Source organism: Rhinolophus sinicus, linkage group LG14, assembly GCF_036562045.2.
Source record: "Rhinolophus sinicus isolate RSC01 linkage group LG14, ASM3656204v1, whole genome shotgun sequence".
Taxonomy (NCBI): Eukaryota; Metazoa; Chordata; class Mammalia; order Chiroptera; family Rhinolophidae; genus Rhinolophus; species Rhinolophus sinicus.
The window spans coordinates 49,003,376-49,017,671 of NC_133763.1; the positions used below are offsets into that span (position 1 = coordinate 49,003,376).

The window sequence follows — 14,296 nt, forward strand, 5'->3', positions numbered from 1 at the left end:
ACTGGAACAGAGCAACCTTCTCGGCAGACAATCGTCTGTTAAAAGATGGCCCCGGAATTTGTAGCCCACATCAGCCTAGTGGAGACTTTACTGTAAACGTTCCCCATGACAAAAGGAAAACTAAGCAGGTGGCTGAGGAGCAGGATGTGGGCAATAGAGAGAGGGCAGAGGGGTGCAGCAGCGGAAGGGGCTAGAGGCTCATTCCTGAGTTTCTTCCTCCCGCCTGCAAACCTTTATCTCTGATGGACAAAGACCCCAGTCTTTCATCCGTGGGGGCGGGAGAAGCACACTCCTCATCTGCTTGAGACAGCTGGGGGTGCGGAGCTGGAGAGAAGGGTCCCGTGGAAAGGGACTGTGGGTGAACATTCAGAGCTAGAAGCCCCTGTCACACTGATGTGGAGGTGTCCGCCTCTCAGCCCAGCAACGTCAGTACAGTAAGAACCTCATCAGCCTGAGTTACACTGTTTACTTTCTGAGACAGTGATCAGATGGAGCTGGCACAGCAGAGCAGGAAGTGGAAAGGGGCTTGTGCCCGGGTTGGCAGAATGTCCGTTCTCACACTACGGCTGGTACTTGCACAGGAAGTGTTGGCGCTTGTCACATTCATTGCTGTTCCAAGTTAAAAAATCTGTAACAAAATAAACAGGCATTTCAGTCCATCTAGTCCTTCTCTATTGAGCTTGCCAGCATTTTCTGGGTGTTGTGCTTGGAACCATGGAGAAGTTGCAGTGATGGTTAATCTTATGTGTGGACTTGGTTAGGATGTAGTGTCCAGGGGTTTGGTCACACACCAGTCTGAATGCTGATGTGAAGGTATTTTTTTTTTAGATGTCATTAGCATTCAAATCAGTAGACTCTGAGTAAGGCAGATTACCGTCCATTATGTGGGTAATTTTCCAATCAGTGAACTTCTCTAGAGTAGAGATTGAGGTCCCATGAAAAGGAGGGAATTCTGTCCCCAAACTGCCCTTGGACTCAAGACTACAACCTCAAAGCTGGCAGGCAAATCCATCTCCCTGTGGATTTCAGATTTGACTGCCCTGATGAATATGAGCCAATTCCTTAAAATAAATCCATCTTTCTCTATATATATATATGTACATTCGATTACTTCTCTCTCTCTGGAAAACCCTGACTAATACAGTTACTAACTTTGCTAACAGGAAGAAGTATGGTTTAAACGTCACACACAAATGCAGAAGCTCCCCGCCAGTTCTGCTTCTGAGCGAAGGCCGGGCTCCACACAAGCCCCTGAAACCTGGGTGCTCGTTTGTGTATCAGACAGGATGTTTTCCGGAACAGAGGGGTTGGCCTTTCCTCAAGTCCACAGCTGAGGCTCTAAGAAGCTCCTGTTCGAAGTTCAATGAATTAGAAACTGCTGAAGCCAGCCACGTCCCAACAGGCCATTCATTTACAAAGAAGGACAGAGAGCAAGGAGGACTTTTGAAGGACTGAAGTCTTTTTGAGACGTCCAACTCTGCCCCTTCCAGAAACCAAGCTCTACAGACTCCTTTGTCATCCTGGGGTTTCTGTCGCAGTGACAAGGCATTAGCTGTCTGCCTGGGCTGACCTACAGATCTAGTTCTGATGCCAGGGTGGGTTGGGTGGGTGGACAAGGGCCTGGCGAGAGAGGACACGATGGCACCACAGGAAAAGCGGGGTGAGGCACGCCCCCTCCGGCTCCTAGATCCCAGGAGGTATAAGGGAATGGGTCCCGTCCCTGCTCGCATCCATGGGGCGCAGAGCGAGGGCCACTGAGTGTAAACAAAATGGAGACTACAAGCTTTCTGGGAACTGTCATGGTGTGGGGTAAAGAGAACATGGCACGAGGCTTCAAACAACCGAGGAGAACACACAGCCGGCTCACCCATGGGCACTCACCTAGGGAGGTGTCTGCTTCACTCTCTTGCTTCCAACCTCAAGGTCACGAGAGCCATGAGTGAGCCTACCCCTGATAAGCACTTCACATATACTGAGCTGATCGGGACCATTAATTCTCCCCTTTTGTAGAGAGGCTTCTGAGGCACAGAGGGAAGAAATCTACTCAAAGTCACCGCCCAGCTCAGCGAAGGAGTTGGAACCTCACCTCAGGCATTCAGAGCCTATGGTCTGGACCCAAAGTATGTGGAATATGAAATTCGTTTTAAAATTGTAGAACCCTAGTGATCATGATTAAGGGTCTCAAAGTGAACCAGTGGATAAATCCGGAAGTAGGCGAAAGGCAATTTTCCAGAGTCACAAAAGAGTTACACTGGGATATAAAAGAAGACTCTGAAAGGGCGAGGGAAGGCGGAACAGAATAAAATGCCCTTTTAGGTTATTTTTAAACAGATAAAAAAGGAACAAGTCCAGTCACACAGACCTGCACACACACAGGATGTGTGTGTGTGTGTGTGTGTGTGTGTGTGTGTGTGTGTGTCGCTGTGTGTTGAGATATTAATACTATACTTGTGAGTCTTAAAGAAACAATTTAGTCCCTGAGTCAGTGGGGCTCACTCTGCTATACAAATACAAAATGACATTGATGAGGGCTGAGGGGAAGGTCCTTTGAAATCCGACCTTCCACCAGTTTCTCTCTGATCTTTGTTTCATTCCCTGTGCTTTTCTGTCTGGATAGCCTGTGTTCTGATAGCTCAGACCTGGGTTGAGTGAACATGGAAAGGAAGAGAGGCCAAAAGACCTGGTCTTCTCAGGGGCACATTAGGCTTGTGGTTCCCACACAGGCACTTGGCAGATATGAATGTGGACAGAGAGGGGAAAGATTTTTGTTGGAGAACTTTGTCCAGTTGAAATCTCAGAATCCAACTGCTGGTCCACTGCTTTCCCCCCAAGCTGGTCCGGCCTCCAGCCCGAGAGAGTCTGTATCGTAAGTCCTCTGCGATCCCTGGAATTTGTATTTTAAAAATGTTCCTCACGCGAGTCTCATGTGCCATTGAGCCCCTCTTTAAACACTTCGAGTGCTGCAGCTACAATGTCCACTTTTGCTTGGTTAACTCTGACGATCGGTTTCTCACTGCTTTCCAGGGGAGCACATTCTATTTCTGGATACTGCTCAGCGCTCAAAAGTTTTGTCCTTACTTTGGACAGAAACCCCCATTTTGGTAGCTTCTACGTATTGTCTCGGTTGTGTTCCTTTCATCTGAGCTGACTGATGCCTTTAACAGCAGCGGTTGTGGTCTCTGTGAGTCTGTGAAAAGTCCTTCCTTCGTCTGTGATAAGATGCTGTTATCTCTGAGGGGCTTACTGGACCTGGCCTCAGAGTTTGTCTCCTCGTGTCCCCCATTTATCCTTTGCTGTTAGAATGTTTTCTCACTCTTTCTTGTGTGCATATAAACTCTATTCCTCAGACAACAGTAAGCCCTTTGCACCTGAGCCCCAGTACTGGGGTCCTCAGCCCAGGCTCGCTGCTTGTCTGGGAGGGAGTCCTGGCGATGCGGTGATGGTCTTCTAAACCCACGGTGATAGTCTCTTTGGCACCGAGGAGACTTTTCATCTTTAATGTTCTGTTTTCTTGTTTCACAATTGAAATCTTACATATCACTTACTAGCTGTTGTTCTCAAATGGGAGTGATTTTGCACACTCCGTCTCCCCCAGTGGACATTTAGCAATGTCCGGAGACATTTTTGGTTGTACCAACCTGTGTGTAAGGGGGTGCTCCTGGTATCTGCTGATGAGAGACTATTACAGGAATTACCAGCCCCAGTGTCATGAGCACCAAGGGTAAAAACTCTAACTTATTGGCATAAAAAGCAAAGAATGAAAGCAGGCAAGAGAAATGAGGATGCTTAACTGTGCCGCCTGCAGCTGAGGTCCTGGGCACTGGGTTCTGGGGATGAAACTCAGGGAAACAAATGGGAGGGAGGAATAGGGCAAAAGTGAGCTTTCCAGGGCTCGTGTGGGGGAGCCTGATTGTAAAGGAGTAAGAAAGGAGTCACACATGTGCTAGCTGTGGTCTGGGCTTCCCCAAATGTGACATATTTCCCCCTCATGGCATATACTAAGATTTAAAAATAAATACATTTAAGAAAAAAGTGATTGGATTTAAAGAAAATATTATGTAAAAAAACTGAACAGCTGGTACATTGATAATGCAGATTGTAAATGGTGACCAAGGATGGAAGGTTGGTGCACAACGTTTGTGACAAGGCCACTGCCATGTAGAAAACAAGAGTTGCTGCTATGAAATGGAAGGAGAGGGAGAGATGTTCATTTTTGCTTTTAATGGATAAGAGATGGAGCTGCCACTTGGGGGGAGAGGGGGCATGCCGTTTTTTACTTACTGTTGTAGGCGCTCATCTCAGCACAGTGCTTGTTTCCACCCACGGACTTGCCAGACCAGGTTCTGTATAAATACATGGCCCCGTCGATCCACCGCCACTGCTGCCTCTGCAGATGACAGGACGTGGAAAACATGTACAGATCAGCCTCCCCACCGGCTCCCAACCCCCTGTGGTCCCCTCAGGCCCCTTTAAAATGCAGTTTTCATTGTAAAAATTGGGAAAGTGCAAAAAATGTGTAAAGAAGGGAAAACAGAAAAGTCACTTCATTTGACCACTAAGAGGAAAACATTACTGATATTTTAGCATATTTACTTCCGGAGTAAACAATTTTGTCAACCACAAGAGTTGTATGTGCTAAAAAGGTGGGGCTCTTTAAAATACATATGCAGCTTTGTAACTTGCTTTCTAAACATTTTTTAATGGTAAGGGATGTACCACTTAATAATTCTCCTGTTGATGAATGTTTATGTTGTTTCCAGGTGACAATGATGACACAGGATACTGCTATGAACAGCTTCGTTCATAAAGCTGCTTCTGTGCTTAAAATTATTTTCTGAGGATACCAGTGGACAAAGGGCATGGATATTTTGAGGGTATTGATATGCATTGCCACACAGCTCTCCAAAATAATTCAGCTGGAGGAATTTACATCCCCACCTACTGGGCAATTGCTCCATATCCTGCAAAATACTATTCACTACGAACACAGAGCAAAAGTTTGATAAGACGACAAGTCAAGTTAGATGTTATTTTCATTTGCATTTCTTTGATAACGAGAGACAGTGCGCATTTTTGAGAACATTTATCCGCCACTTACTTTCCTCAGTCATAAGTGTAAAAAAATTAAATTACAAAAACTATCTGGTAGAAATAGATGTAAATATTTATTTTATCTCTAAATGAGGGAGTCCTGACTGATAGCAGTATGAATATATAAAAATGTAAAATTAATTGTAAAAAATACACAACATCTATGGCCATGTTTTATCAAGAAACAGAAAATCGGCGGAACGTTCTCTCTGTGCGCTCCTTGTTTGCTTGGGGTAACTATAGAAGCCCCACAAAGAATGTGTAAACTGCGATCCCACAGGGACCTCAGTGACCAGCCCAAAGACCTCACATGCCATTCGTCACAGGGGGGTTTTAATGAAGAGTAAAATGAGGGTCCAGTGAAAAAAGCTCAGGATAACGTTAAAAATATAATAGCATCCAGGAAAAAGCTTAGCTGAAAATTTCCAACTTTAAGTTCAGATCGAACAGGGAATTAATTAAGCTGGGTCCCACAACGGGTCTCAGTCTCTCTCTGTGAGCATTTGTATATATATATATATATAATCATACGTACTTACACAAAGTTTTTTTTTTTTTTTTTTTTTGGAAGGCTCTGAAAAGCTGGCAATTTCGTGTCCTAAGGTTTGGGAAGTGTTTAATTAGATAGAAGGTTTGTACAATGATGCCATAGAAATCATATCTTCCACTGAGAGCCAGAACTGGGACCCTGACTTTGAGGCTTTGTCCCCTATCAGAAGATGGCATGTGACTGAAGATCAGTTACGTGTGCCCCTTGTCGGGAGGCCTGGAGGTCATTTCCCAGAGAGGGGCTATCTCTCTGGCTTTCCCAAGGGGGCGTTTGTGGGCCAAGTCTGAGGTTACCTTCTGTGGGTCGTGCAGGCCGATCCATACGGGCAGGGTTCTTTGGTAGCCACCTATGTACTCTGCTATGGTGTTGGCTTCCTTTAAATTCGAGATGGACGCCAGGTGGGCTCCGTTTCCAAAGGACTGACACTCGAGCTGTGGGCGGGGGGAAGTCATGTTAATGACATCTTGAGATTTAAAAGCATAGCCCTCACCTCAGAACCCTAGTGTGCCAAGCAGTGTGGAGTCACATAGCCCTCCTCTCCTCCAGAAGTTGTGATCTAAACCCCATAGAAGACTTCCTGTCACCACGGGAGAAAACACAAGTGCCACAAGTGTCAGGTCTCAGAGGAAGAGGCAGTTCCAGGCAAGGTCACACATTTTAGGGTCCTGCTCTTGCCACTTATTTGTATATGTGACCTTAACAAGTCATGTCACCTCTCTGAGGCGCAGTTGCCTTATCTCTAAATGGAGAAAATCATTACTGGAAGTTGATACAGAATTATATAGGGAGTTATTAGGAGGCTGTAATTGTTATAATTACGTGTTATCACGCTGCATTTCAAATAAATCTAAGGAACCACTGATTATAAAGTGTGCCATTCTCTAACCTGAAACTTAACTGCCTGATTAAACAAGGCAAACATTTTATATGTACACATTTAATAGGTAGATGATAGAGATACAGACTTTATTTTACGTTCTTTTGAGCTTATGTTACAGGATCTGCCTATGTGATAAACCTTGACTTTAATAAAAACATGGTTTGGCTGTGGTTGTATTCCAATGCGCTTGCCTTCAGGCTCCTGCTTGGGATTAGATGTGGTTACTGCTTAATGCTAATTAGTCCTCATGCTTGCGATACACGTTACAATCCCAAAATGCTTTTATACGCGGAATTTCATTTGACTTTCAAATTTGTGAGGCATGGAAACCAGATTACCAGTTAACAATTAGTGAGTGTGCCAGGCACAGAAAATTCCTGGGACAGGAGAGGAAACAGTCTTGGAGTGTGTCAAAGTGATATTTTTCCCTCCAGGTTCACGACGAAGCTAGAAAAGAACTCAGACCTCCACCTCAAGTTCAAGACCGGATCTACCTGTCATTCTTAGTGTCCCTTCCATGGGCTTCCAGGAGTCTCGAGAACTGAGACTGGCCATTGGTATTAGCCAGGAGTCACGGAGCAGCAGCAGCCATGGTGTCGACTTGTCGGGTCCTTTCCCAGCACCTTCTCTGCCCTCCGGTTCTGGAGTGGTTAACTCTGCCCGGGCTTGGTATCAATCCTGTGGACCGTTTTTGCCTGGACAAGCTGAATTGAGTGTCTACCGCATGCTTTCAGCAAGTTACGAGTATTTTGATAAATCCTCCTGACAACCCCTTGAGGTAACAGCATTACCCCCATTTTACAGCAAGGAAACTGTTAAAGTGAGATATGTCTGGCAGAGTCGTGATTTAAGCTCAGGTCTATAGTCCTCCAAGGCCCCAAGAGCTTCCTCTTTGTCTTGGCAGAGTTAGTGTTGGAGTCTCTGGGGACAGGCCTTCAAATGTCTTTCCAAGACTTCTTCAAGTTGCTGCCTAAGAACTGAGGAGAAAGTCCATTGCTCGCCATGACTTCTTTTTCTTTCAGTGGACAGAGTCTGGGGAACCCTGACTTTGTTTAGCCTTTTTCTGGAGACTGTCGTTCACATCAGCTCAAGAAAGTGTTGCATTAGGGCCGACTTCCCTGGGTTTGCTCTGCTAGTTACTCTCGCTCGGTATAATCTTGGAGAAGTCACTTGTGCTCGCAGTGCACTGGAATTTTCTGTTTAAGTGCCACAATCTAGCATTAATTCTGCACTTTGTAAGGCCAGAGATGGCTTTTGATCCTTAGTAGCTGTCATGGGGGAGGTACCCCGTCATTACTGAATTGTTCCTGTTCAGGGCTTCTGAGGCCATATCAGGCCCCAATCTCACCATGTTGCCCCCCGTGCTTCCTCCACAGTCTCTTCAGTTAAACAACCACAGCTCAGAGAGATAGCAGCACTGGCTCCCCAGGCTCCACTGAGGAAACTTATTTTGACTGGCTATTTGGGTATCTCTCAGACAAAGCCTCAGTGAAATAGAACCAATACGTTTGTTGGGTGTAGAGACGATAAAGCCTCCCGTTTGTTTGGACTTCTTCACTTTCCGGCAGGTGGCTCTGCGGCCGGGGCTCCAGGCCTGTCTACACACTGGTTCTCTTTCTGGTAAATCTCGTACCGCAGTTCAATTATTCTTTTTGCAAGTTCCTCATCTTCTCCTCCTCCTTGGATATATGTGTTCCTGTCTTTCTCACTGACAACGAACTCCTGGAGAGTAGGGGCTGTTTCTTGTTCACTTTTACATCTTTGCAGCCCATCGAAGGTCTGGGCCTAGAGCACGTGCCCCATCAGTGCTCACAAAATTGAATGAGTTGAACACACACAAGCCTCTTCTCTCCCTTTCACCAGCCAGGTCACTTCTCAAAATGCCAAGGAAGGACTGTTGATTCTGAGTCAAGCGTGTCCTGGAGCTCTGGGTGACCCCTTGCTTTAGAGAAGGCAGCACAACCATAGGCCAGATGTCTTACCTCAGCATCAGACCAGTTCCTCAGCTTCCGGAAGTATCCATAGCAATTGGACTTGTAATAAAACCATCCAGTAGCACAGCTGGGCCTCATGAGGATGACTGCACATAAATGAAAGGCAATGACAAGTTATGATGGCAAAAACAGTCAATTCTGACTGGAGCCAGTTTACGGACCTAGAACCCCTTGAATGCAAGGGATGCTGGGTGCCCTTCGGACGGACGGACCCTGGCACACTGCCAAAAAAAAAAGGTATACTGTTCATCTTTCTCCCAGCCTTCTCCAAAAGGAACTATGGCCTTTTACTGAGGTAACTGTACATTGGAGAAAGGAAATATTCAGACCTTGTGGGCATTACTAGGCACTGGCTCTGAACTGACACTAACTCCAGGAGACCCAAAATGTCACTGGAGTCCACCAGTCAGAGCAGGGGCTTACGGAGGTCAGGTGATCAACGGAGTTTTAGCTCAGGTCCACCTCCCAGTGGGCCCAGAGGGTCCCGACACCCATCCTGCAGCTATTTCCCCAGTTACTGAACGCATAGCTAAGCAGACATACTCAGTAACCGGCAGAACCCCACCCTGGTAGTGAGGTCAAGCAGACTTAACTCAGGCCATCGCAAGAGTGGACGAGGGGCAGACACTGGTGGCATTAGGCATGACAAGGAGGGAGAGGCATTTTGGGCCAGGAAGACACGGGACGGGTTTGACGGCAACGTGGCTGGAACTTGAGAATAGGTGAGTCAGTAGCAAAGGGAGGGGAACGCTTTAAGCAAAAGGGGTGGGTGAGTAGAGGAATGGAGGCAGGAATGTGCACGACATATGCACAGAAAGAGCAAGCATGGGTTTGCGTCAATTATCTGTCAGGCAAGCACAGCCAGAAGGGAAGGAAAGGGAAGGGCCTAGAGGCCAAGGAAGCCGTCATCAGAGAGGCGCGGGCTCTTGCTGCTGGGTGACTGGCAAATGGGCCGCACCACCAGAGTCATTCCGATTGCCTGTTTGATGACCAGAACCCTCCTGAGAGACAGAGACACATAGCCCCATTATTTCACCTCTGTTAGCGTTAGTTGTCTTGTTTGCACAATGGGCTGCCAATAGGTACCTTCCTCACTGGATTCTTGGCAGGCCTAATGGGATTACGTCTGAAGACTGATTAGCATAGAGCCAGAATGTAGTAATTGTTCAATAGTTAGTAGCTACCTAATAAATTACCGCTATTAAAACAATAATGTAATCACTATAACCGGTGTAGTATTTTTGAAAATAGTCACTGGATGGAGCATTTTATCATCCACGAATCACGTTGCTCTTTGTCATCCCGCATGTGACTGCTTCAGCGATGGGCCAGCACAAAGAAATCGCTGCTGGGGCAATAAGGGTAATCATCTTGATCACCAGACAAGAGAGAAAACTCCTTTCTCAGTTCCCGGTATTTCCCTTAGGTGTAAGATTGAACTTTTTCCATAAGCCACAGTGCAAAGAATGTACAGGATGTGTCGTAAGAGAGGTTCCCCTGAGACAATAAGAATAAGTAGAAAGTCTCTCTGCAGCTGGGAGGCAGATTTGTGGAAAACTGATGGAAAGACCAGGGGTGAGTGTTCTGGCTTTACCTCCTCCAGGAGAGAAGCCAGGGAGCTTTGGTTTAATCCCAGAGCTGGGTGGCCTGTGTCTCACTTCCCAGGATATAGTTAGAGCAAATTTCAAGCCCCCTTAGAGAAGCCAGAATCAGAGCAACAAGAAACTACCTGATCAGTTGGTTAGAAACAGCCATGGAAAGTGGCTCCGTGGGAGGGGCCGGGTGGGGGGCAGCCTTTCAGAGCTGCTCACACACTGGCCTGGTTCAGAGAGGTGGGCTGAGTTCCCCAGGTCCTGAGTGGGCACAGACAGTTGAGACAACTGGTGGCTGAAGCAGATTTGGTAGCCGTTGGTAGCTGCAGCTACCAACATGATGCCCAAAGAACCCTGTTTCCCTTTGTATTCACTTCCAGTCTCTCCTCCCCCTGGCCAGTGTATTTTCCACTGGGAGAAGTGCCAGGTGACATAGGGCATTGGATGCCCTCAAGAGGCCCTCTTCTCAACAGAAGTGCCACTCGGGCATGACTTCTTTGCTCACTCCACCACATACGACGCCCAGCAAGGCCATTGAATGGCACCCAGGACCAGGAGCCAGAGCATCACTTAATCTTGCTGAGTGACCTTGGGCAAGTCTCTACCCTTCTTGGGGCCTCGTTTTCCTCATAAATAGAACAAAGGAGTCACACCAGATGAGCCCACATTTCACTTCCTTCCATTTCAGATATTCGATGGTACTTATTCTTAGCTCACTCATGCAATTTTCTTCACCTGCCTTTTCTACTGGTGGATTCTAGGGCTCTGCTTCCCACTTTCTCGACATGTTACTTTATACTGGCTGCTGGGTCTGTACGCGTGGAGGAGCCATCCCTCCAACGAGGTTGTAAATCCCTGGCAAACTGGAATTCCTGATAGGTTCCAATAGGAAAACAATGCATAAACATTGGGTCGTTCTAGGTGTCAGGTGCTTTAAATACCTTACCTCTACCTTTCATCATAAACTTGCAAAATAAGTATTATAATCTACAAGTAGTTGATGCTTTAACTCTGGCTCACAGTCATACAAGGTTGGAGTTTGTTTGATTCTGAATTCCTTGCTTTTTTTTTTAACCACATCACATTGCCTTTTATTCCTGCCTTTAACATGATATTTTCTGAAGTGCCTAAATATTTTTTGGGGTGCGGGGGTGGTGGTGGCAAATGAATCTGGCTATGCCATGGGAGCTGCATGAACATTGGCTGTGGGCTCAGTTCCAGCTGAGTGACAGGTACTCACCACCCAGGACGTCAGTGCTGACGATACAGTTTAACAGAAGGAGCAGCGGCACGCTTCTAGAAGCCATCGTCCTCTTCTCCTGGGACAGACGTGCTTTGGAGACCGTGACTAAAAGGATCTCAGAGCCCTTGTCAGTTTTTCCTTGAAGCTCCTGGATTCACCTAGATCTGCAATCTAAACACATTTGCACGGGTGAGGCGGACCCGGGAATTCAGATGCCAAATCACACATGGAGGAAAAAAACATCTTTTTCCGGAGAAACCCAGATTATACAATAAAGGGCATATCAAGATCAATGTAGAAATTAGGAAATTTCAACTTATGAGGTTTTGTTGTCATCTGCAAGGTCTGCGCCAGTGCCAGGGACCTAACTGTACTGGGCTGAATAGTTTAAAAGTCTGAATGGAGGCATTTGGTGTCTTGTGGAGAGCCTGCCCCTGCTATTCTCAGGAGAGCCAGCAGAGGGCGATCAAGGCACGCTTTCTCATGGATGAGGCGTAATGGGCTTCCTACAGCCAAGTCAATGAAATCAAATCGGTCCCAACAGTGAATTTTTTGATGTTAGATTTAAAAGTGACTATATGGTCCAATACCCACATTTTACAGATGAGAAAGCCTGAGGTTGATGGGTCTCAAGTCATTCGTTCATTGTCACACAGCCACAACCCAAGTTTCTGACTTCGGCTCAACCCTCTTTCCTTTACACTTAGGTGAAACCACATTTTTTTAAAAAGAAAATAACTTATAACTTTGTTATCTTTTCCCATCACCAAACAGTACATGAATTATTAAATGATCGATGAAAACCTAGAAAACAGGAAGTAAATCCCATCTCCCAGAGATAAACAATTTAGCGAATAGCTTATAGAAATTTCTCTCTCCCTCCCTCCCTCCCTCCCTCTCTCTCTCTACACAAATGGAGCCACATAGTTCTGTAACCTGGTTTTATTTCTCAGAAGTGGATTGATTGTAATGAACCCTCTTCCACTCACATAAATTTTATGCAGTTTTGTTTCTCTCTTTAGCAAAAATTCACATACACAGGGTTACGACTTCACAGAAGCTGCATTTTGTCACAAGGGTACATTGGCTAAAACGCCCTCCACACTCCACTAACAGTGCAGGAGAGTGCGGGTCTCCCCAAACCTCGACGAACACCTAATCTGTCAATTATTTTTCTTGCTAATTTTGGTATAAAGAAAAACCTCATTGTTTTTGTTCGCATTTGAAAAAATACTAATGAAGTTGAGCATCTTTTTATGTAACGATTAGCTTTTAAATTTTCTTTTGTGGAGTTTTGATTTACAGCTTTGCACATTTTTCTATCTTTTTTTTCCTCTGGAATCGGTGAGGCCTTTTGTTGTATGTTCATTGTCTTTTATATATATATTTCCTAGGTTGTATTTCTCTTGTTTATGGTTCTCATGCCATACTCAAAATTTGAAAAATTGTCATATTTATCTTCTCCTTTATAACTTTTGGAATTTATATCAGAAAACTGGCCATCATCACCCATATAAGATTAAAATATCCACTGATATTCTCTTCTATTTTCATCCATCTGACATTTATTTTAGTGTAAGCATGGGATTAGGTCTAAGGTTTTTCCCTAAATAATTCTTAAGATGGGCAATTCGTTAAATTCTCATTGAAGCATGCTTTACGATCCCAAAATCAGGATACATGTTCTAACTCCCAAATAATAGACTGTTCAAGGGGAATGATGGCACATGATATTTAAGATAGAGACTTTCCTGGAAAATCTACAGCTTAGCTTCATATTAGGGTCCACATGGTCTCTCCTACACAGGGTTAATAAAGAGGAAAACGAAAGGGTGAAATGTGTGGCGCCGTGGTGACCTCCCCTTCTTTAAATCATTGCATTAACCCTGCACTCCTCTGACAAACTTCCCTTCCAAAAGTGACAGAGGTATTTTCAACGTCCTGAACCTCCCCTTTAAACACAAATAGTAAGAACTTCTTTGTCAAGCCGACTGTCTGGGGGAAGAGAGGTACCATATCTTCGAGTAATCTATAAATGAATCTTCACAAGCTGACAGTCACTGAATGCTTACCTCTCATCTAATTTAATCGTCATAACGAGGCCACACGGCGCAGTTCTCGTTAACTTATTTCACACGGGAAGACACTGAAGCTCTTTAACATTAAGTGACTTTCCCAAAGTTTCACAGCCGCTAGATTGCAGAGCCATGATTTAACCCAACACTGTGTGACACCAAAGCCAATGCTGTTTATAACCGGGTGGGGAAAAAAGAAAACAAGTCATTCAAATAAAAACAAAAGCATGACTAACATGATCAGAGCCGTAAGTTGTCCTTTCTGGCCCAGTGAATAGCTGGCAGAGGAAAACAGATGTTCAAAGAAAGCCCTCTGCCCTCAACTGCATGGAGTATTACCTGGTCGTCATTCAAGCTCTCAGGACCCTGCTTCCTTCAGCATCCAGAGGCAGCCCCAGGCAGTGTCTGGAGTTCTTATACCTTCTTCCCCCCAGAATTATATGACGTTTGTTTTAATCATAGAGCAATCATTTTGTTTAAAAATAATCAACCATCCATAAAAGTCTTATCTACAGTTAAAGTGAACCATAGGAAAGACGGCTTGAGAATAGATCTAAATTGCGTTTTAAATAAGCAGGAGGAAAACCTCTCCCTATTTGCAAACACAATCTTTTCTGTACGTGCCATGTTATCAGCACCGGCAATACATAGCCTGTAATCTGTTAGAGCCCCATCTTCCTCTGCCCTTATGTACTTTTTCTTCTGTCTCTCCTTTGATCCCTTTGTGGGGTTGATTTCCTTTATTTCTCCTTCCTTTCTATAAAGATGCCCCACTTCGACTCTGGAGAGTCACATGTTTCTATCCTGGCAGAAAGGATTTGCGGTGTTCGGGGACTGGACACAGGTTATGTCCCCGTGCGATGACCTTGAA

At 45.4% G+C, this 14,296-nt stretch overlaps 1 protein-coding gene across 1 annotated transcript; it reads right to left on the bottom strand.

Annotated features, from left to right (window-relative positions):
• Positions 1 to 453: 453 nt before the first annotated feature.
• On the bottom strand, positions 454 to 11,628 carry REG4 (regenerating family member 4). Its single transcript, XM_019730575.2, has 5 exons — positions 11,348 to 11,628; positions 8,504 to 8,601; positions 5,935 to 6,072; positions 4,282 to 4,387; positions 454 to 628 (listed from the first exon to the last, which is right to left on the bottom strand). Exons 1-5 carry the CDS (start codon positions 11,412 to 11,414, stop codon positions 561 to 563), a joined length of 477 nt encoding a protein of 158 aa, XP_019586134.2. The 5' UTR covers positions 11,415 to 11,628; the 3' UTR covers positions 454 to 560.
• Between the last annotated feature and the right edge of the window lie 2,668 nt (positions 11,629 to 14,296).